Source organism: Bombus fervidus, chromosome 4 (genome assembly GCF_041682495.2).
Source record: "Bombus fervidus isolate BK054 chromosome 4, iyBomFerv1, whole genome shotgun sequence".
NCBI lineage: Eukaryota > Metazoa > Arthropoda > Insecta > Hymenoptera > Apidae > Bombus > Bombus fervidus.
The window spans coordinates 12789402-12810947 of NC_091520.1; the positions used below are offsets into that span (position 1 = coordinate 12789402).

General features: G+C 31.7%; 6 protein-coding genes across 22 annotated transcripts in view; 3 read left to right on the forward strand and 3 right to left on the reverse strand.

The window, feature by feature from the left end:
* LOC139986138 (uncharacterized protein CG43867) overlaps window positions 1-7744 on the forward strand; it is a 98274-nt gene extending 90530 nt beyond the window's left edge. For 6 of the 12 annotated variants that reach the window (XM_072001199.1, XM_072001207.1, XM_072001208.1 and 3 more), the window contains 14 exons: window positions 147-321; window positions 399-635; window positions 716-1007; window positions 1088-1361; window positions 1446-1835; window positions 1909-2127; window positions 3871-4163; window positions 4257-4590; window positions 4664-4903; window positions 4979-5115; window positions 5190-5319; window positions 5393-5602; window positions 5674-5809; window positions 5881-7744. In XM_072001199.1, coding sequence (XP_071857300.1) covers window positions 147-321; window positions 399-635; window positions 716-1007; window positions 1088-1361; window positions 1446-1835; window positions 1909-2127; window positions 3871-4163; window positions 4257-4590; window positions 4664-4903; window positions 4979-5115; window positions 5190-5319; window positions 5393-5602; window positions 5674-5809; window positions 5881-5945 — 3132 coding nt within the window. In that variant the 3' untranslated portion in view covers window positions 5946-7744. The remainder of the gene's footprint in view (window positions 1-146; window positions 322-398; window positions 636-715; window positions 1008-1087; window positions 1362-1445; window positions 1836-1908; window positions 2128-3870; window positions 4164-4256; window positions 4591-4663; window positions 4904-4978; window positions 5116-5189; window positions 5320-5392; window positions 5603-5673; window positions 5810-5880) is intronic. The other 6 variants (XM_072001200.1, XM_072001201.1, XM_072001205.1 and 3 more) reach the window with 6 other exon arrangements.
* A 64-nt stretch (window positions 7745-7808) lies between these two features.
* Naa20a (N-alpha-acetyltransferase 20 A) lies at window positions 7809-9052 on the reverse strand. Its single transcript, XM_072001245.1, has 6 exons — window positions 8879-9052; window positions 8741-8765; window positions 8516-8606; window positions 8312-8441; window positions 8081-8217; window positions 7809-7969 (listed from the first exon to the last, which is right to left on the reverse strand). The coding sequence occupies exons 1-6, from the start codon at window positions 8929-8931 to the stop codon at window positions 7884-7886; spliced, it is 522 nt and encodes a 173-aa protein (XP_071857346.1). The 5' UTR covers window positions 8932-9052; the 3' UTR covers window positions 7809-7883.
* A 998-nt stretch (window positions 9053-10050) lies between these two features.
* On the reverse strand, window positions 10051-15736 carry LOC139986145 (acyl-CoA:lysophosphatidylglycerol acyltransferase 1). 4 transcript variants are annotated; one of them, XM_072001229.1, is made up of 7 exons: window positions 15149-15736; window positions 14891-15076; window positions 13783-14000; window positions 13484-13698; window positions 13128-13401; window positions 12875-13026; window positions 10051-12796 (listed from the first exon to the last, which is right to left on the reverse strand). In XM_072001229.1, exons 2-7 carry the CDS (start codon window positions 14923-14925, stop codon window positions 12560-12562), a joined length of 1131 nt encoding a protein of 376 aa, XP_071857330.1. In that variant the 5' UTR covers window positions 14926-15076; window positions 15149-15736; the 3' UTR covers window positions 10051-12559. The 4 variants fall into 4 exon arrangements, with proteins under 4 accessions (XP_071857330.1, XP_071857331.1, XP_071857329.1 ...); XM_072001230.1 differs by having other exon boundaries at window positions 13137-13401; window positions 14891-15736; XM_072001228.1 differs by having other exon boundaries at window positions 14891-15736.
* A 92-nt stretch (window positions 15737-15828) lies between these two features.
* On the forward strand, window positions 15829-18904 carry LOC139986143 (fumarate hydratase, mitochondrial). Of its 3 annotated transcripts, none has more exons than XM_072001224.1 (7): window positions 15829-16100; window positions 16914-17048; window positions 17134-17334; window positions 17406-17688; window positions 17763-18025; window positions 18097-18486; window positions 18563-18904. In XM_072001224.1, the coding sequence occupies exons 1-7, from the start codon at window positions 15975-15977 to the stop codon at window positions 18689-18691; spliced, it is 1527 nt and encodes a 508-aa protein (XP_071857325.1). In that variant the 5' UTR covers window positions 15829-15974; the 3' UTR covers window positions 18692-18904. The 3 variants fall into 3 exon arrangements, with proteins under 3 accessions (XP_071857325.1, XP_071857326.1, XP_071857327.1); XM_072001225.1 differs by lacking the exon at window positions 15829-16100 and adding an exon at window positions 16358-16497; XM_072001226.1 differs by lacking the exon at window positions 15829-16100 and adding an exon at window positions 16688-16837.
* A 53-nt stretch (window positions 18905-18957) lies between these two features.
* Arg (arginase) lies at window positions 18958-21048 on the forward strand. Its single transcript, XM_072001233.1, has 7 exons — window positions 18958-19195; window positions 19265-19337; window positions 19422-19627; window positions 19699-19862; window positions 19945-20060; window positions 20128-20250; window positions 20313-21048. The coding sequence occupies exons 1-7, from the start codon at window positions 19097-19099 to the stop codon at window positions 20546-20548; spliced, it is 1017 nt and encodes a 338-aa protein (XP_071857334.1). The 5' UTR covers window positions 18958-19096; the 3' UTR covers window positions 20549-21048.
* On the reverse strand, window positions 20546-21525 carry LOC141445740 (uncharacterized). Its single transcript, XM_074111668.1, has 2 exons — window positions 21262-21525; window positions 20546-21094 (listed from the first exon to the last, which is right to left on the reverse strand). The coding sequence occupies exons 1-2, from the start codon at window positions 21283-21285 to the stop codon at window positions 20717-20719; spliced, it is 402 nt and encodes a 133-aa protein (XP_073967769.1). The 5' UTR covers window positions 21286-21525; the 3' UTR covers window positions 20546-20716.
* Between the last annotated feature and the right edge of the window lie 21 nt (window positions 21526-21546).

Consider the following 21546-nt stretch of genomic DNA (forward strand, 5'->3'; position numbering starts at 1 on the left):
TTAGGTTTGTTTGTGCATGTGAACGGTTAACCTAAGTTTCTAGAGTAGAAAATCAACGAGTCTTATATTTATGAGGAAATACGCGTTACGAGCATACTCGCCAAGTTGTTACAGTCAGGAAACAAACCCGTTTACGAATTCCATAGGTAGCGGATGGCGGGCTTGGCATCGGTCCACCGACGAACGAGGAATCCGCGCCTTCCACAATGACAAACACAACTAGCTCGTCGAAACATTCCCAAGCAACAGGACACAACTTGACTGCGCACAACTCCCAAGGCTATTGCGATATTTCAGTTCCAGTCTATGCAACGGTCAAGGGTAAGTCGCTGTCGTTCGTTTCTTAACAAGTATTCGTTTTAAAAGGGCGAGTGTCCATGATTCTTTCGATTTTTTAGGGCGAGCCAGTCAAATTAGGTCAATGCCCTTTGGTGACAGTTCCGACGACAGCTCGGACGGCGAAGAGCATCCCAATCAAACGGAAACCAACACGAGAATCACCAATAGCTCTTCAGACAACACGGACTCTTCGCTTGGCAGTGGAAGTAGTCCTTCGAAAAGCGTTAAAACCACCAGCAGCCTTAGTCCTGCCAAGAGAAGCTCCAGCGGCTCTCCTAGCAAAAGCGTGAAACGTGGTAAGCATTTTAATTGTCATTCGCCATCGTCGAACACCGTGATCGTACATCCAACAACTTAGAAATTACCTCGCTTGCAGACACCTCTCTGGAATCTGGTCTGTCGGAAGACTACGCGATACCTCCCGATGCTCTAAGCTCCACATCCTTCGAATCTAGTATGCCGAGTTTGCTAATGCGAGTCTCCGGCGAGAGTCCAAAACGACAAGAATCATTAGAGAAGACCGGCCACCTAGCGAAACTCGGTGGTAAATTAAAAACCTGGAGAAAGAGATGGTTCGTGTTGAAGAACGGTGTGCTGACCTATTGGAAAAGTCAGAACGATGTCAATCGGAAACCTCAAGGCCAAATTGTATTGGACGAAGTGTGCAGGTCATTGTGCAACGATATATATTTTCTCGTATTTCCCTCGTAGAAAGTAAAATTTAAATTATCCGTGACTTTCCTAATAGGATAAACAGGGCGGAAGGTGCTGCCACGTTTGAGATAGCAACAGGGAAGAAAACGTATTATTTAACGGCAGACTGTATCGCAACGATGGAAGACTGGATAAGGGTTTTACAAAACGTACAAAGGCGGAACGCGACGAAACTTTTGCTCAGTAAGGAAGATAATAAGCCTACGATACAGGGATGGCTGACGAAAGTGAAAAACGGGCACGCTAAGAAGTGCTGGTGCGTCCTCATCGGAAAAATGTTCCTTTACTTTAAGTGCCCTAACGATACGGTAAGCCACTGATCTTTCAATGTGTATATTATTCGATGACTACACGTGAATATTACCAATGCCTCCGTTTCGTTTGTCTTTCAGAATCCTATTGGACAAATAAATATGAGAGACGCTAGAGTAGAAGAAGTCGAGCACGTGTCCGACAGCGACAGCGAAGAGAGGGACGCCGAGGGTCCTCACGAAAGAACAATCGGTATTTTTCCTACTCATCAAGGCCCTACATACTTGCTGATGCCTCATAAACAAGATAAAGACAATTGGCTGTACCATCTGACGGTGGTATCTGGAGGCGGGCCTAGTGCTGGAACTCAGTACGAGCAGCTAGTACAAAGATTAATGGAAACCGATGGAGATCCTAGTTGTGTCCTCTGGAGACATCCGCTGTTGCTCCACACGAAAGAGAACATCACTAGCCCACTGACCAGCTTGACATCCGAAGCCTTGCAGACCGAGGCTATCAAGCTTTTCAAGGTTAATACATAAAATATAAAAATATCGTATATCAGACATTTTATATACGAGGAAATGTTATTTTACACCACAGGCTTGTCAGTTGTTCATGTCGGTGGCAGTGGAGCAAGCAGGCATAGACTACCATGTGGTATTAGCGCAAAACGCATTGCAACAATGCATAGACCAGCCTGAATTACAATCAGAATTCATATGTGCATTGGTAAAGCAGACAAGTCGTCATACTCAACATCGTTTGGGCGTACAGGTAAAAAAGGCCGCCAGACTTGTGTCGCTGGGTACTGCGCGCGTTGTAAGTCCTGCTTATTGTTTAACAAACACTCTGAACCCTGTACCATTTTTACAGCCGACGTGTTCGTCGCGTAATTTATAATAAACGTTTTACCTATTGGCCGAAACGTTACTATCAAGCTAATAGATTTAAAATCTATGGTATTCTTCAAAAAAGGCTAGTTAAAAAAAAAACGAATGTATAATTGGATATATCGCTTCCGTATAATCAGAAGAAATGGTACATCGGGTACGCTTAGTCAAGTATTATACGAAGTAATTCCGTTGAAGTAGCGGTGAACTGTTTAGTTGTCTCTCTCTTTATTCTTTTTTGTTTTCTTTTGTAAAGTAACTCACTAATAATTAATACAACTGGTTGTCGTTTATTTGCCAAAGCAATATATAATTAATAATAGTAATGATAGTAATAACAATAACATTAATAATACTTGACGAAGTATTTAACAGAAAACGATTTTAGTTTTAACATTCATTCACATTTCATTTTCATTTGCTGCTTTACGTGTGCTATTCCTAGGCTACTCTAAAATCGCATGCATTTTTTTTTCGATTCTTGTTATCTTTTTTCATAGAACATCGTCATGTTAAGTTTGTTTTATTTTTATTGTGTACTTTTTGATATTTATACATGATACCCGATCACCTGTACCCTGATGCCCTATCATGTGAGCCGAACATATTTCGACAATTCATTCCTCTCATCGCGGGAGAATCACTTAGACTCACTTTTTATTTCATCGATCATACTTCATCATCGATGCATTATCGATCGATCGTCCGATTCGCTAATAAAATACCACGATCTCCGGACTTGTCAAAATACGTTCTGCGGCACACACACTTGCAGAATGGTATGTTGGTGTACATAAAAAACCACACACAGAAAAACATCTTTTTACTAGATTGGTTTTTTGTTTCTGTTTCCGTACGTTTTTTTGCTCGATAGCTCATTACAAAATATTCTCTGTTTTTTGAATGCTGCTTAGAAAAATTAGTCTTTGATTATCTGGTCATAAACGGTTATATAAGAAAATTGATTTAAAGAAAAAAAAAAAAAAAAAAAGAAAAAGAAAGAATAGCAACAACAGCTAGAAGCTCCTTACAGATTCGAACGTACATCGTAGAATGTAATTAGATCGAGAGCTTCGGAAGCTATGCATCGTTGAGTACAGTGTATCAAGTGTCAAGGAGAATAATAAAGGGAAAGAGCGCGTTCGAGCGATTCGTTCGTGACAAACGAACGAGAGAAAAATGGTTTCGAGCTGTAAGGTAGACTCACATGGCCTAAAAAAATACGAAAGCGCTTATCTCATCCACATTTCTCTTAATTCATTCGACTTATTACAGTTCATGCGTTTTATGTGATTAACACACATAGAGTTATGCGTTAATCAGACCGATTTCGATTGCTTACATTACTAACAGGCATTATATTATGACGAAAGTGTAACGAATCTAGAGTGTTCCATCAGATCCGAGGGCATTCGAACGTTTGTCCCAAACACTCCACGTACAATTCCAAATGCATATTAGAAACTCGATGAGCTGCACAGATTTAAAAGATTTTAAAACACGTACCCTTGATTGTCCTGTTAAAATAGATTCTACAAACGAATAATAAACGAGGACAGTGGAGCGCGATTTATTTAAAGAAAAAAAATAAATAAATAAATAAATAAATAAAGTAGTAGATTAGGTCTGGTTCGATCCAGGGATATAGTAGTATGCCAGCATACCATTGCAGCAGCTCCTTCTCTGCGCCACGCAATCGCTGTTCACCTGCGATACGCAAAGTCCCGCGGCAAATGGCAGCGGTGAAAATGCGGACGCACAGTCGACGGCCTCCACTTCTCACAGTCCTCCGCTCATGCAGGGCCACTCGACGTCAACGATTTTGGACTGCAAAACTAATCCCGCCCAGTACGTTCTTATCCAGGGATGGCAGCTGCTCGCGCTCGCTGTTTCTCTATTCCTACCAAGAAACAATCGGCTACTCTGGTACCTGAAGTTACACTTGCAAAGAAACGCTGATACTAAGTAAGTGGTCTTCTTTCGTTCTATCAGCATTCAAATTTCAAAATTTCAATCGTAACATGTAAATTGAAACGTATGAATTTGTTATATTGTTAGAACGGAGTGCGGCAAATACGCAGCCTATTGCGAAAGAGCGTTGGAAAGGACATTACAAAACGGCGGAAGGGAGGTGAAGCCCTCGAGGATGGAGGTCCTATCGATATTAATGAAAAATCCCTACCATCATTCCCTACCACACGCGATACCGGTTCACTTCTTGAATGGGACGTATCAGGTTGTAAGCTTCGATGGCAGCACAACGATAGAAGAATTTCTGAATACTCTGAACCAGGAAATCGGTTGCCGAGATGTTCATCAATCGGGTTTCACGTTATTTAGTGACGATCCCATCGAGAAGGATCTTGAACATTTCATCGATCTTCAAGCAAAAGTATGCACTTCGGGAGAGTTTGGAAATTACAGTAGACGAAAATATTCCGACGCGATAATTTTATTCGTTCCAGCTTTGTGATATAATCTCCAAATGGGAAACCGCATTGAGAGAGAAGGGTTCAGGGAAATTCGAGAATACCAGGGTGATACAATTAACGTACAAATCGCGATGTTATTGGAGACAGGCAGCTAAGATGGAAACCGACAGAGAAAGGCTTCTTCTGTGTTACCAAATAAATCAGCAAGTCGTACAAGGCAAATTTCCGGTGAATCGAGAACTTGCATTTGAACTTGCGTCGTTAATGGCACAGGTAAAGTTACTCTTCGAAAATAATGGTACAGTTCTTTAATGAAAATACTGTTAATGTAACGATGAAACGTTGTAGATCGATTTTGGTGAATATAACAACGATAAAGCTCGAGGCAGCGGCCCAGGATGCAATCCCCATCATTTGGTGCTTCAAGCTTTAGACAAATTTTATCCCATACGATATCGGACAAACATCACTGCCGAGCAATTAAGGCAAGTACCATGTAAATTACAAAAAACATAAATAAGTATCAGCTATGTTTACAATCGCGGATTTCTTGTTGCAGAGAACTACAAGAAAAACTTCAAGAAAAGTGGATTGCGTTAAAAGGTCGTAGTGTATTAGACTGTGTTCGCATATATCTAACTTGTACCAGGAAGTGGCCTTTCTTCGGAGCTACACTCTATCAAGCAAAGGTTAATAACGGGATATATTTATAGATAAACAAAAATGAAAAAGAAAATTATTTAAAAATATCTTGTTTCATAGTTGAAGCAAGCTGAACCGATAACCGTATGGATAGCCGTTTCCGAAGATAGTGTTACTCTTCTAGAATTACAAACGATGGCAGTGATGTGTCGTTATAATTATGCGAACATAGTTACGTTCGGAGGATGTTTGGATGATTTTATGCTGGTCGCTTGCCCTGACGAAGGAGCAGCTGAACAAAAACTTTTATTTGCTCTATCAAAACCTAAGGTATATTATCGAGCAATCTAATTAAAACGAGATTTCTAAATATTAAATATTATCTATTCGCATCTGTACAGATTCTGGAGATAACATTGTTGATTGCCGATTACATGAACGCCTTGGGACATACTTTACCTGGCACGCCACAGATGAACACATTAACTCGAAATGGGTCTCACAGATCCATCAAATCGACCCTAAGACCTACAACCGGTTTGTAAAAATACATACTTTTGTATGTCATTTTTCCTCTGTTTTTACTGATTGAATAACAATTAAACTAGGTTCAGGCTGTCTTCCAACGCAACCAGATATTTTAAAGTCGACGCCAGACCACCAAAGACCTTAAAAAAAGACTGGTCAATCGAATTGGGAAAAAGAAGCAGGGGAATACGGCACTTCGTTCATGAAAGTCTGATCCTGCCAAGGCACTAACTTTATATTCGAAGGTACTACAGGCTGTATTGTAAGAATTTGCGTAAAACGATACACTGGACGACGCTCAGCAACGTGTGCGCTGTAGTTGATTTTAGTTGCGTTTTGTGTAAATTAGAGATGATGCTTGACAGACAACGTTTTTGTGTACATACCTGATAGCATGCAAAACTCTGTGGTCCACGTTAACGCGATTTAAACGTGGGTGACTGAAATTAATCGAAAACGATTTGCAACACTGCCTAAAATAAATTAGTATGTCTGAAATTACATCGAATAATTTCATTAAAAAAAGCTAAGGCATCGTGCTGAAACTTTTTGCTACCGTATTTATATACCAAATTCAAAACGTTTAGCGTAAGATAAGGATGCAGAAGTGATGTATCACATATGTATATAATTAATCGGAGTTAATGGATGTTTAGAAGTCTAGTGAGTGATGCAGCGATACCTTTGTCTTTAATGTGAGAATATGTCGACGAAATTCTTATTTCTTGCCAAATCGATCGCGCAGTACACGTACGAGGAGCCTGCAATTGCTTTGCAGTGCAAATAAAAACAAACACATGGATATAAGTATTTAGATTTTTCAAATATAAAGATATTTCAAGCGTAATAACTGTACCTACTGTCATTGTAAATTCAAAACTTACCTTCGATCACTACATTATTCACATAATGATCTGTTTTAGTTTAAAAAGTGTTGTACACGATTTTTTATTGTATTAACTAATTACTTCTTTTATATCTTATAATGACTAATTTGAAAAATACGATTGATTGGTGACAGTAAGTACAGACAGTATTAACTTTAAGTCTGGTTGAATTTAAGCTCAATCATAAGAAAAAAATTCTTTGTACGGAAGGTGACAAATGCAACTTACACATTATCATGTTATTTTGATAACAGCTAGTCTCATATTTTATATTTATTTAATGTTTAAGCAAATAAGTTCGTTTTATAAGGACACGACCAAATAGATGTAATGGGAACGCGTTTTCTTTAATAATTAGTATCGTTCCTGCGGTAACATACGTGCAACATTTTTGTACTAATTAAACGATGATCCCGTCACGTATAGAAGTTTTGTACTCGCTTGACGTGTCCTACATAACTAGCAAATGTCTTCCTTCTCTTTAGTATCCAGAAATAAATAAAAGTTTAAAAGTAGGGCTTTCGTGCAATATGTACAAGACTTCTATAATTTTATAATTCCTGAGATAGGCTGAGTGTGACTGTGCCTCTCTGAGCAGTATAGACAAAGTAACTCTATGCACGGCTTTGTTTAGCGCATTGAAGATTTATATAAAATAAAAAACGATAGAAACCTCAGATTACTGGGAGCAGTACAAAGATATGCAAGAACGACATTTTGTCTTTAATTTTTATAATACGCAATGAAATGCTACTATTTAGGTGCTTAGCACCTTTGTATCATGATGCAGTAAAAAAAAGAGTCACTGATCTGTAAATATCACCTTAGTCTTAAGTTTCTAAATATAGTAGAATGAGAAGAGGGCAGCTGATAAAGGCTACAATCGTGGTAGAAATTTCTTGCGATCGTCTAGCTGTCTACAGAATATTCTGAGCCTACCACCTTACATTTCTATTTATTATTTATTCGCATAAAACAACGCATAAGGGCACGAGCGGTGTGAGCGAAAAGCATTGTACTATTGTACAGGAAGAAAAATAAACTGCTCGGATCTACACTTTGAGAGACTACTTATTTATTGTAAATATTAAAAACCTTATCATACGATACAATTTATATGCTTCTCATAAATCTATCATTTATTTTAAATTAAATCCTTGTACATTAAATCCAATATACATAATCATAATATAGATTCAGTCTATTTCTTCAGGTCTTACAGGATGAGTTAATGGTATTACTGATTTTTTCTTTACATCTCTTGAAAGTGCCTTTCTCATGTCTGAAAGAAGAAAAGAACAAAATATTTAATTTATATTTTAAAAATTTTTTATAAAAATAACATTTAATTTGTAATTATTTAATTTGTAAAAAATAACATTAATTTGTATACCAAAAGCATCTTCATCTGGGTTTCCAGTATAATATTCTAAAACAGTCCTATAAACAATATATCCTAACTGTTGATACATTTTGATTGCCACCTTATTACTAACTCTTACAAAGAGATCTACAAAATATGCTTGCTTTCTGTAACGATATAAAATACATTGAAACATAGAATATATATCAAGCCATATTATATATATATGGCTATCAAGCCATATTTCACCATTAAACTTACTTTTCTGAAACCTTCTCTAAAAATTCTATTAACATTGCAGCCAAACCTAATCTCCTATAATTAGGTGAAACTGTAAGAGCTGTTATATGACCATGCCAGTTCTCCCCTTGCCCTTCTGCCTTTCCCATAACTTTAAATTTCTAATATTGATTATAATGCACTATCAAAGAGACGTATCTTATATGATACAAGAAAAAAACTTACTATAACCCATAATTTCTCCACTTGGCGATTCAGCTACTTGAAAATACTCTGGCCAATGTGCTAGATAATGTGTATAAAAAGAAAGTCCATACTAGTTTTAAATTTTACCAAGTAAAATTTTAACAAGTTTAAAATTAAGAAAAATATATACCAAAATTGGGTACTAAATAAATATGTTTATTTTAAACAACAAACGTAATAAGATATAAGATATTTAAAGGATACTGTCTCCGTAAGTGGATCTAAATTTCTATAAAAAATAGAATGATTAAAAATGTTAATAAATAACTGTTTTCATTCAAAATTGTATATTTAGGTTAAACACAATATTAGCAATTGATAAATACATATTTCGATACTCACACATTGTTAAATTTAAATAAATCGTTGCATGTGAAAGGCCTAAGAGTAGTCATGTTTTAAATGCAATAAAATATTAATTAAATAAACGTGATATAAACGTGATTTATCACAGGAAGACTATATCAACACTAAGTCCAAACTAATCCACACTCAGATCTGCTCAGATCCAGATCAAGTAAATGTAACTGGTGTAATTTATTCATCTGATACTACACGTCGCCACTGCACCACCTTGTGGAATTTCAAAATTTCATTCTACTTCAGTACGTATGATTCATTAAAAAACGTTCTATCAAAGGAAAAATAAATTAATGAATGCATATAATAACAAATTAAATTATGCAAGAAAAGTTTTATACGTAATTTAAAAACAATTTTATTAAAGTTCTTATAAGAAAAGAATACAAGCAAGGTATTTTCTTGTAAAATTTCGGGGACTTACGCTAAGTTACATCTTTTTTACATTTGTTTTTATATAATATTTATGAATATCAATATGCAGCCATACCTAAGATGCAGTCAAAAACACGGCAAATTGTGTAAACATTTTTATGATACAAATATGAAGTGTAATATATTTGCCTCGTGCATTGCACAGAAATGACCTATCATTTTTTGAGCGTTACACATCTCCTTCGCGGATATTAAAAATTCATTGTTACAATGACTTTCTTCTGAAAAAATAGTTAAACACTTTTTTAGCTATATGTTTATATTTTTTAAAAAACCGTATGCAATGTACAAGTATAAAATCAAAGCTTCTAAACACCTTTCATACAGGACACTAATGTTGCAAATATCAGTATATACTGTAAAGTCTTCAACTTCGGTATTTTTATTTTATCTATAACATTACAAATCTTAAATGCTACTTATATATATTTTTAAAAAAGAATATAAGGTAATAATATGTAAAACACGTTTTGATATTGTAATAATAACAAAGCTTTGTTTGAAATATAATACATATAAATATCTGTCTCTTATAGAAATACTTTTATGAAAGTACTAAAAGTAAAAAAATTAAAGCACAAGCAAACACAACCAGTTCTTCATTATTTAGTTTTCTTCTCTATACTGATATTTTGTTAGAGAGTGTGCTGTATAAAATGTGATAGGTTTCAACAATATGCTTTGCAATTCACACACAGCACAGAAATAAATGCTTAATGTAATAACCATAGAGTTATAAATATATTTTGTAATAAATACAACATTGTTTTTAATTACAGCATTTTGTATTATTAATGAATCTTGACATTTTAATTTTTATTGTACTATATGTTTTATTTTAAATCTAATGTGGCTAAATATCTCGAAAATATTGGCCCTTATAATGGAGTAAATACGTTATTATGCAATTAGCATTATGTTACATTTTGTTTTGTTTCCTTTCTATATTCTTAAACATAAATAAGAACTTATTTATGCTATTTTTACATTACAATTAAGTATTAGCAGAATCTTAATGTATATTTTGTAACTTTTTTTTTTATTAGCAATATAGTTAATTTTATTTCTTTTAATTGAATAACTTTAAACGACGTACTGCAGTTTTCATAATGCAAAAACATAAATTATTTTCATAAATTTAATAATCCCTTATAGTACAATTGGTGACATATTTAGAACCTCGTTTTATCGTTTCTAAAATTTGCTACCAAGACTAGAGATTTAATCATGATTTAAAGTATTCTCTTAAATAAAACAATAACAGTGTTTTATCATCTTATCAAGTAAAAATGCATTTATGACATAAATAGGATACAAGAAATCAGTGAATTCGCAAATCTAAATTCTTTTGATTTTATCATTTTTTCCTATCATGATACTGCCTGTAAGATACTTGAAGATAGTTTGTGTCTACATATTTTATATTAAATGCAATCAAATGCAAAAGATGTCAGGAATAATAGTATATTTTAATAACACAGTGTTCTTTCATATAAATTTATGTGTTCGAAACTTCCGTGTTTTAATAAGAGCAATCGTATATTATAGAAACTTAGTCTTTTATATATAAATAATATCTACGTCTATCAGTTGATATCAACATTGATCTTTTTGAATTTGTTACATTTTAGAAACTTCCCATTAATAATAATCATAACCAAAATTTAACTACTACAGCTATTCCATGACAAGGAATATTTATTTTATGTGTGCATTGGCTAATTACTTCTTTGATCCATCAGTCTAGAAATTGCTTTCGATTTGGACTATACGTTTATTTTACAATAACCAATTAGGCAGCATTGAAAACCTGTCTTTAATAACTCTATTATTTCTACATACATGCAAATATGAGTTCCTCCTTTATAAAGTGATGTAATATGAATATCTTAAGAACTAATTGTAGGCGTTGATTTGACTATGAAAATTATGCATGAGATTTGCATATGCGTATATACAATTAACACTGAGGTTTGTCCGTAGGAACAAGGCACAGCTGACGTATCGTCTTCTTTCACTGAACAGCGTTATTATTGGTTGAAGTTTAACAATAAAGTACACACCTTAATTATTTTGACAGATTTCCAAAGATATCATTTTATTTTTATTTCTGCCAAGTTTCAAAACAATTTACGTCAAATTTCACATCTACTTCTTCATAGAGTTATGAACTTATATAAGTTTTCTAGTATGTAATTTAAAAAATTATGTTTATATGATTGACTTCGCATTGAAAAATACTTTTTTCTTATCATGTATCACAAATAAATGGATATTCTTTGAAATGGTATTTACTATCACTGCTTCAAAACAGCAGTAACAATTTACTATTACACTTCGCAATTCCATTTCAAGATAATATTTAAGATATCGTATTACAAAACATACATGCAGGATGAAAATCGCCTGAAATGCTGCCAAGTCCTCCAGACAAATAATCAAATATAGATACATTTTTGCAATTTATAATAAATGAACAAATAAAAAGATAACATTTATATCAATAGAGAATGTTTTAAAACTATCATGCAACTAGTAGCATTAGATATAGTAATTGAATCAACAAACATTAAATTATTTTTTTATATAGATAATATGAATATTGAAGTGTAATTTTATCGTGAATTTATTATAAAAAAAAAACTTGAATCGTTTTTAGAACGTAGTAGTATTTCATGCAAAATATTATGAAGCTTTATATATCCAGAAATTTAAGCGTCGATACTTAATAAAATAGACTGATATTATCTCGAATTACTAGTTATCCAATTAAAATAAACTTATTAACGAACTGTTATTATCAATTTTGTTTACCAAATATAAGCGTTTTATACTATACCGCGAAATGTAAGTTATTGTTGTGAGGTCAATATGAAAAAATAGCAGCAAATAAGTGTCTCAAATTAATATTTTTGGACATCCCAGTCCTGCATAAAGTTGTTGATAACTTGTTGTAATAAGAAGCATACTTGAAATTATATTCGTACCACCAACAAAATAGGCAAATAATGACGATTAAATCTGAATGGTAACGAAACGAGTACTTGTAATTCACTATCTATGGCATAATTAGATTATAAACATTCATTTGAAATTGACAATCCATACATCCGTTAGTTTTGTTAGTCAACATCAAGAATAATATTTGAGGCAGGAATATTTTTACTTTACTACAATTTAATTTTACTTACATATATGAACGTAATTTCTTGTATAGTATAAAACGCTTTACCAGAAGCAAGATAGTACATACGTAAACATATTATAATGTATATAACTAGACGTTATAAAAAATAAATGAAGGACTAGGAATCTCAATGGATCCTGATGGATTTTAGAACCTTCATTGACAGGTGCCTGGGTGCCAAGAAATGATCCATACTTGTAAAAGTTTTCCAAAAGTGATTCTTTTTCAGCCCATCTATCATATAACCATTTAGACAATAATTCTGGTTCTCGCGGAACCTAAAATCAATGATGTAATAAAATATTCTCATAGAAAATATGAATGAGTGACGATCTACATATGTTTAAAAAACTCACCACTGAACTAGGAAAAACTCGGTAAAATAATACTGTTTCACATGGTGGTCGTGAACCAGTTATAATTGTTGGTAAGTCAAGTGGTTTACCTTGAGGATATGCTATCGTTATATCTAGAATCCAATTGATTTGTGGTTTAGCTGCCGTCATATCTATAAAAAGTTTATACAGATTAGCAATACATATTATTACTTAATATATTGTAATTAAACACGAACTTAAGTTAAACTACAGTTTCTATAAAATTATTTACTTGGCCTACTGTTCAATTGTTGTTCTGCTGTATTATTTTCTTGTGATGGACCAATCGTATCAAATATAGTTTGCATTGCTCCTACCCGCGGTAAGGTTACATTTTCAAGAATTGGCAGATTATTCTTTTTAGCATATTTTTGTGATGTCTCTCGTCTTTTACATAAAAAACCTCCTTCTGGGAAGAGAACCATCCATTTTCTGCTCAATGGAATATATGATTCTTTTAAATGCTTTTCTAGCTTTTTTAAACTTCCTTCCCTTTGTTTTCGACCCTAACACAAAATATCATCAAAAATAAAGTAACCCAGTTACTTAAGATATTATTAATAAACTAACAAATCTATAGTCACTTACAGATACAATGAAGAAGTCCTGGTGTAAAATAGAAACTATACCAAAGTTAGTAAATTTAAAAATCCTATCCATAATCCACATTAGATTAGGTAACACATTTGGCTTAGCATTAAATGTTGTCATGAGTATAGGAACATCACCAGTACTTTGATGATTTGCTATTACTAATGTTCTTTCACTAATAATTTCTTGTATATCATCACCTTGTTCTATTACTATAAATTAAATGTTATTTGTTATTTCAATATTATTTTAATATTGCTATTTTAATTAAATATATAAATTATTTGTATACTTACTATCATAACCTGCAGACCAAGTCCATGTGGATACCATTGCTAATAGCCAATGGAAAAATAATCCTTCGATTCTCCAATATACTTGTGGTTGATAAACTTTTACAGGAAACAATAATGTCATCCATACTACATATGTTGGTATACAATAAATATTGTTGAGTATCACAAAACTGGTTCTAATAGTACATTTTACAAAATTTAATACTTTATTGATTATCCTGCAAATTCATAAATACACTAAAATTTATAGTCATAAAAATAATTCTTAAATACTCAAATATTTATTTTCATTTCTTTTATTAAACTTTTGTATTAGACTTATAAGACTATTCTTTATATCTTTCATAACAATATGGCTAAACTATAATTTAATAGAATAATGTGATTCTTTCACATAAAAATTAATTTGCATCCAATAAATATACAAAAACACGCTTTGTTTGTAATAATATTTGTCATACTAATGTAAAATTTCATCATATAACTTTGCAAAAAGGAATAATATTATTTTTGCTCGTAAAACTCTTATTGATATTTTGTTCCTTGATTACAATAATTAACTTTTGAAAACATTTATTTTAGAAAATTATACTTAAACCACACTTTAACTCACAACTTAAACAATTTTAAATAAAACCAATAAATATCATACAAAACTTCTTAATTTTAGAAATTGTTTCTCCAAAGCACATTACGCTTTCTAAACTTAAAATTAAGCTTTTTTCCAAGATTTTAATTGAAAAATAAATATAAGTTAATGTATATAATATTAATGATCGGTTATGTGCAATGATTATATACCAAAGTTGGGTTTCATATCTCAGTCAAATAAATTTTAAACATATATTACAAGAAATTAAAGAATACAACTGATTAACATGAAATACTACAATGATTTCAAATTATTTTAGAAATTACTTGAGAACAAGAAGCCCGGTACTCGTGACATTCTAGGTTAAGGATATAAAACGTATTTTTTATCAACTTAAAAGTTGGAAGACATGTTGTTCGTAAAATAACTTGTAATTGTAGTAAGAAACTTTTGTTTATTTACATAGAAGTTGGGAACGGGACATGTTGCATTTGATAAAACACGTTTTTAACTTACCTCGTAAAAGTAGAAAAGGAAGAAAAGTCAGTCATTTTCGAAAGACACCACTTGTAATGCAAACTCGACGAAGTTTTAACCACAATTTTTTGTGCATAGCATTCCGTTTTGCATAAATTACATAATAAGGATCATTAAGCGGGATGACATGTAAAGATTCTCGTGCTGTTTACATGAGACGTAAATCTTAAAATTTTGCTAAAGTTGTTAAAATTCAATAAGCGTGTTAACCGCTTCGTTTAATCGTTGAATAATTACTCTCGATGTCACTAGAAATTCCTAGTTCCAATTGACACACGACTATGTATGATAAGACCGTGTTACACAAATTTATCAGTTTGTTATCGACTACTATTTGGATGACGTTTTTTCAAAAAAACACCATAATTTTGTTACTTCAACTACACGCAATACCACCACGCACATATAACATAAATACAATGGCGACGAAAGTTAATAGTTTGGAAAAATACTACATAATTTCGCCGATAATTAACATACTATTAATTGGTCGACATTGTATTCGTAATTGAAAGTAGAACAATTCGAAAAGAAAAAAATTTCATGGGTACGTTTATATGGTATGTTTGAAAGTTCATGTTTTTGGAAACCAGGATGGTAGCTCACCAATCAGAAATTTCAAATACCAACATGTAAACTTTTTGATTACTTCTTTTACATGTTTCTATTAAAATACATCTAAGACAGTTTTTATAACAATAACACTTCATAAACTCTAAATAATCTTATTGCAGTCTAACAGAATACATTTTTACTTATAATAATATTAAACTAATTAAAATCAGTTCATGAACTAAATAAACCAATCACTGTCTTATTTATTTGCGCACAATATATTGACTGTATGTTTGCAACTGCAATAAAATTGATATCTTCGCTTAGCTCACGTAGAATCTATCTAACTATAGCATATTTTGTGCTTAGCTTTCAAGCTACTCGTTAGTGCACAATTCAATCGGAGCCTCTACTATTGTGCTGTTTTCAGTCGTTTTTACTTATTCTTTCGATCCTTTTTAACTTTTAAAACGATTGTTGAAAAAACTAAACGTTTAAAATTATTAAAATGACGTTAAGTTTATTGAAATGTTCACTTATCAATCATGGATTATTGGAATTAAAGAAATCATCGGCTTTTTTAACATTAAGGCTGTCATTGTATACATCGGTAGTTTCTAAAGGCAATAAAAAGGTACTACTATGTCATATAAAATAAATCTTATGACTTAAAAATGTATTATTTCTCAATAACGCTTTCTTTTAAATTTATAGCTAGATTATTTTATTTATCCTTTCTCGTAATTTACTCTTTTCTACTATCCTCGGCTAAAATCTTTAAATTAGTTTGTGCACTATTTTTACATAATCATTAAAGAACTAGTTCTTAAAATAGTTTCACAGAATATTATAAACAAAAAATGTACTGCCTTGTCATAAATAATTTTTTAGCATATTTTTGAGAACACGTCATTTGTAATATAACAATTGAACGCGTCTGACATTTAATCGGATTAATCATCTCTAAAACGAAAAAAGGAACTTTTTCAGTGAAAATAGAGATTATGGAATGAATTTTATAAAACTAAATGGTATGATACAAATTTTTTATTTTATAAAAAATATTAATTAAACGTGACGTATTAAGTCCTTACGTTTATATAACGGAAGATACTATATTTATATATTTCATTTTTATATTACATATTTATATATATAATTCTTTTGTGTTGTGTTCCCTTTTTTTAAATTTGATATTGTACAAGCATAAAAACCTATCTGAGTACATATCTACATACATATTATCACATACATGGTTTTATAACTGGCTTCATCTGACTGACCTTCAATCTCCTCTGTTCAAACTACTATAGTACTGATTTTGAAGCTATATTCATTCAGTTCTATTATATAATTTACCTTCTCAATATGGTATACGAGTACAAATTACTTTATAAACAAATTTCATCATTAGTATTGTAATAAATTTTTAATGTTGTAATTTCAGGAGTCAAGTGGTGAATTTCGAATTGAAAAGGATACTTTTGGTGAACTAAAGGTTCCTGCTGACAAATATTATGGAGCACAAACAATGCGGTCAAAAATGAACTTTCCAATTGGTGATAGTTTTGAACGAATGCCTGTAAGGAAATCTAATTATTTAATATAGAGAAAGGAAGTTTTAATGAATATAACATTCTTAGTTTATATTTTGGATATTTCTTTAGTATGGAGTTATTGTCGCAATGGGTATATTAAAGAAAGCTGCTGCACTAGTAAATAAAGAATATGGGATGGATGCAAAAATAGCAGATGCTATTAGTAAAGCTGCAGATGATGTTATATGTGGAGACCTTTATAATGATCATTTTCCACTGGTAATTTGGCAAACAGGTTCTGGTACGCAAAGCAATATGAACACGAATGAGGTATTAACGCATTATTAAATAATTTAAGTACAATTGAGTAGACTTGTAATTAGTTTATTAATTTTATTTAGGTAATTTCAAATCGTGCAATTGAATTACTCGGTGGTAAGCTTGGATCAAAGGATCCTGTCCATCCAAATGATCATGTAAATAAATCTCAAAGTAGCAATGATACATTTCCTACTGCTATGCATATAGCAGTTGCTTTGGAAATTAACAGGGTATTACTTCCTGGTTTGGAAAAATTACATGCAGCATTAGAAGAAAAGGCTAATGCATGGAAAGATATTATAAAAATTGGTAGAACTCATACTCAAGATGCTGTGCCCTTGACACTAGGACAAGAATTTTCAGGTTGGGGTTAAAATATTCAAGATTAAAATATATGTATTAAACTATTTTTATAAAAGCAAATAATTGTAATACAGGTTATGCAACACAAGTTTGTAATGGCATTAAAAGGGTAAAAGATACTCTTCCAAGGTTATATGAGTTAGCACTTGGTGGTACTGCAGTAGGAACAGGATTAAATGCACCAAAAGGTTTTGCAGAAAAATCAGCAGCAAAGATTGCAGAAATTACTGGATTACCATTTGTAACTGCTCCTAATAAATTTGAAGCTTTAGCGACTAAAGATACTATGGTAGAAGTGCATGGTGCGCTAAATACAGTAGCAGTTTCGCTTATGAAGGTATGTTTAACGACTATTCGATTAAAAAAATCTATATCTGTTATTTTACGTTATATAAAATTTTTATTTAGATAGCTAATGATATTCGATTTTTGGGAAGTGGACCTCGTTGCGGTTTAGGGGAATTATCTCTTCCTGAAAATGAACCAGGAAGTTCTATTATGCCTGGTAAAGTTAATCCAACACAATGCGAAGCACTGACTATGGTTTGTTGCCAAGTCATGGGTAATCAAGTTGCTGTATCTATTGGTGGAAGTAATGGCCACTTTGAGCTTAATGTATTTAAACCTATGATAGTTGCAAATACATTAAGATCTGCAAGACTATTAGGTGATGCCTGTGCCTCATTTACAAAGAACTGTGTCGTCGGTATTAAACCGAATATAGATCGTATCAGTAAACTCTTGAATGAAAGTTTAATGCTTGTTACTGCTTTAAATCCACATATTGGTTATGATAAGGTATTACAATTTTTTAATTAAAAGAAGACTGGTTTATTACAGTCTTCAAATATAATATAAAAATTATATTTTTCAGGCTGCTAAAATTGCCAAGCAAGCCCATGCAGAAAATCTCACGTTAAAAGAATCAGCATTGAAGAATGGCATAACTGCAGAACAATTTGATGAATGGGTGAAACCGGAAAATATGATTGGTCCCAAATAAATTTTAGCACACAGAAAGAAGTTAAGAATAAAATTTTTTAATTGCAAGCTATTGAATAAATTTTTTGTTTACGTGTTGTAAATTGTGATATAAGTATTATTATCAAATATTAAAAATATTTTTATTGCGTATTAATTACACATATTTAATAATTTATATAATAAATCATTTATAAGAAATGTTACACATAATAAATGCGAAATATTACGACAAGTAGTAATCCTCAATTTAATAAACTTTTTAAATCTTTTTTAAGTTCTGTTCTTGCACAACTATGTCATAATTTGTGCTGTAAATCTCATGTGTTATCTATATTACAACAGATATGTATTACAACAGTCTGAGGGCATAGGTCAATAGACAGTTCCTTCAGCTTACTATATTCTCAAACAGCATATATACAAAATGAATATATTAAAGAAAATACAAAGTGTTATTACCAAACTTGGAAATCGCAATTATGGTAAAGTTGGAATAATTGGGGTGCCATTTGATAAAGGACAGGTATTATAGTACATGGTAATATAATAACATAATATATAAAGTAATAATATACAGCAATTATAAATATAGCATAAGGAAGGTGTAGCACATGGTCCAGAGGCAATTAGAACAGCTGGATTAGTGAGAGAATTAAAATCATTAGGTAATTATTATTACATATTTCACTGATTTCAAACAGTTTAAAAAATTAAAAATCTAATTTTTGTAACTCTTCACATTAAACAAGGGTTAGATGTGAAAGATTATGGTGATATTTCATATAAAGCAAAAAATGTAGATGGAGTAAATAACATGTCACACTTGGGTGATGTTGCTGGCTGTACAAGTTATTTATCTGAGAAAGTTCAAGAAATTTTGAAAGATGATCGACGAGTATTGACTATTGGTGGTGATCATAGTGTAGGAATTGGAACTATAGATGGTCATGTTAAGGTATAATTTACTTCTTTAAAAATTACAATTTTTTCTTTCCACATTGTATATTATACTTTATACTATTAAAGGAAAAAGAAAATGTAGCTGTTATATGGGTTGATGCTCATGCAGATCTAAATACAAATAAAACTAGCGAAAGTGGAAATGTTCATGGAATGCCTGTAGCATTATTAACTTCCGAATTAGCTGATTACTGGCCACACCTACCAGGAATGGATTGGCAACAGCCAATGTAATTTGTAATTATATTACAATAATATTATCAAAACGGAATAGATAAAATAATATATTAAATATGTTATAATTATTTACAGGTTATCAATTAGAAATGTAGCTTATATTGGATTAAGATCTGTTGATCGTTATGAAAGACTAGTTATTGAAAAATTTGGTATTACTGCTTTTGGTATGGAAGATGTTGAAAGATATGGTAATATTATATACTTAAGCTGACCAAAACATTAACAAATCAATTATTAAATGATATCTTTGTCCAGGTATTCATGATGTTGTTTACATGGCACTAAATAAAGTAGATCCTAATGAATCAAAATCATTACATGTTAGTTTTGATATTGATTCCTTAGACCCATTAGAAGCACCATGTACAGGAACTCCTGGTAAATTATCTGCTTTCGTCTAAATAATTTTCATTCTAATTCTTACAGTTTATTTGTTTTAGTACGTGGTGGATTGTCACTCAGAGAAGCTGTTCACTTAATGGAAATATTATACAGAACTAAAAGACTAAATGCAGTGGATCTTGTAGAAGTAAATCCTTTCATTGGTAATCAACATGATATTCAATTAACTGTTGAAGCTGCTATACACATTATTCAAGCTGGATTTGGTTATACCCGAAGAGGTCTTAAAGTTCCAAAGGGTGTTACAGATATGCCATTACAGACATTTAGGTAAATTATAATCATCTTTATTGATGATATTATAATGTTGAAGACAATCAAGTTGTCATGTCAATCCTCCTTTGAAGCTTATATAATAACAAACTTTTGTATACTTTTAAACAGTACCACAAAAATATAAGAGAAAAACAAAACAATACAATATATTTCATTATTATATACACTAATTTTCATGAATCACAAACATCTTGTCAGGAATATCACTAAATTTAATTTCTACCTTCTTTATTTCAGTTCTGTCATCCGGTTGAACTTGATATTCAAAATATAGTTTTCCTGTAGTGTTAGCTCCCTTTATATTAATACCGAATCTTTTAATATTACCAGTTTTATAGTCTGGAAGTGTTATTCTTCCTTCCTTTATAGGTTCTCCTAAATGTTTAATAGTTTCCTTGTGATCATAAAATAATTTCATTGCATTTTTATATGTTATTGTTCGCTGAATTTTTTTTTCTAAATCATAACGTATAATAAGTCCTGTAGCTGTAACAATAACGCTTCCAAAAAGGGCTATTTTTGATAAATTCTTAAGCGATGGTATCTAAATATAAAATGGGAAAAAAGTTTTATCGTATTTACAAATTATTTCTTTTATTTTATACAATTTGTAGGTTAGGTTTTATGCAAAGAAATAACAAGCAAATTTCTCAAATAATAACGTATGTAAGTAATCACAATACTGATTTATCACATGTATTAAATACATACCTTTAATTGTCTCATAAACATCATCTTTTAAACAATTTGCAAGGAAATATTTTCCTACGGATACGTTTGGAGTAACCTTACAAACTCCGTAACTGTCTCGTGTTCAGCATTCAATTATGTTTTTACTTACATTATTCCATTATCGATAAGTATAAATTGCTATTACAATATATAAGTACAATACACAATAACGAAACAGACACTGCTGATAATGAAATTAAATCCTATTACACGTTATTAATAAATTTTAAATATATATATACATTATATAAGCTATACATATAT

Coding starts and splice junctions, on each gene's coding strand:
- Naa20a (XM_072001245.1), bottom strand. CDS start 8,931: ATGACTACTCTTAGGCCTTTCACATGCAACGATTTATTTAAATTTAAC. Junction 8,766..8,878: donor TTATTTAAATTTAACAATGT/GTGAGTATCGAA, acceptor TATTTTTTATAG/AAATTTAGATCCACTTACGG. Junction 8,607..8,740: donor TAGATCCACTTACGGAGACA/GTATCCTTTAAA, acceptor ATTTAAAACTAG/TATGGACTTTCTTTTTATAC.
- LOC139986145 (XM_072001229.1), bottom strand. CDS start 14,925: ATGACTGACTTTTCTTCCTTTTCTACTTTTACGAG. Junction 14,001..14,890: donor TCCTTTTCTACTTTTACGAG/GTAAGTTAAAAA, acceptor ATGAATTTGCAG/GATAATCAATAAAGTATTAA. Junction 13,699..13,782: donor TTGGTCTGCAGGTTATGATA/GTAAGTATACAA, acceptor TTTAATTTATAG/TAATAGAACAAGGTGATGAT.
- LOC139986143 (XM_072001224.1), top strand. CDS start 15,975: ATGACGTTAAGTTTATTGAAATGTTCACTTATCAATCATGGATTATTG. Junction 16,101..16,913: donor TTTCTAAAGGCAATAAAAAG/GTACTACTATGT, acceptor TTGTAATTTCAG/GAGTCAAGTGGTGAATTTCG. Junction 17,689..17,762: donor ACTAGGACAAGAATTTTCAG/GTTGGGGTTAAA, acceptor ATTGTAATACAG/GTTATGCAACACAAGTTTGT.
- Arg (XM_072001233.1), top strand. CDS start 19,097: ATGAATATATTAAAGAAAATACAAAGTGTTATTACCAAACTTGGAAAT. Junction 19,863..19,944: donor ATGGATTGGCAACAGCCAAT/GTAATTTGTAAT, acceptor AATTATTTACAG/GTTATCAATTAGAAATGTAG. Junction 20,251..20,312: donor ACCATGTACAGGAACTCCTG/GTAAATTATCTG, acceptor TATTTGTTTTAG/TACGTGGTGGATTGTCACTC.
- LOC141445740 (XM_074111668.1), bottom strand. CDS start 21,285: ATGATGTTTATGAGACAATTAAAG. Junction 21,095..21,261: donor TGTTTATGAGACAATTAAAG/GTATGTATTTAA, acceptor TTTTATATTTAG/ATACCATCGCTTAAGAATTT.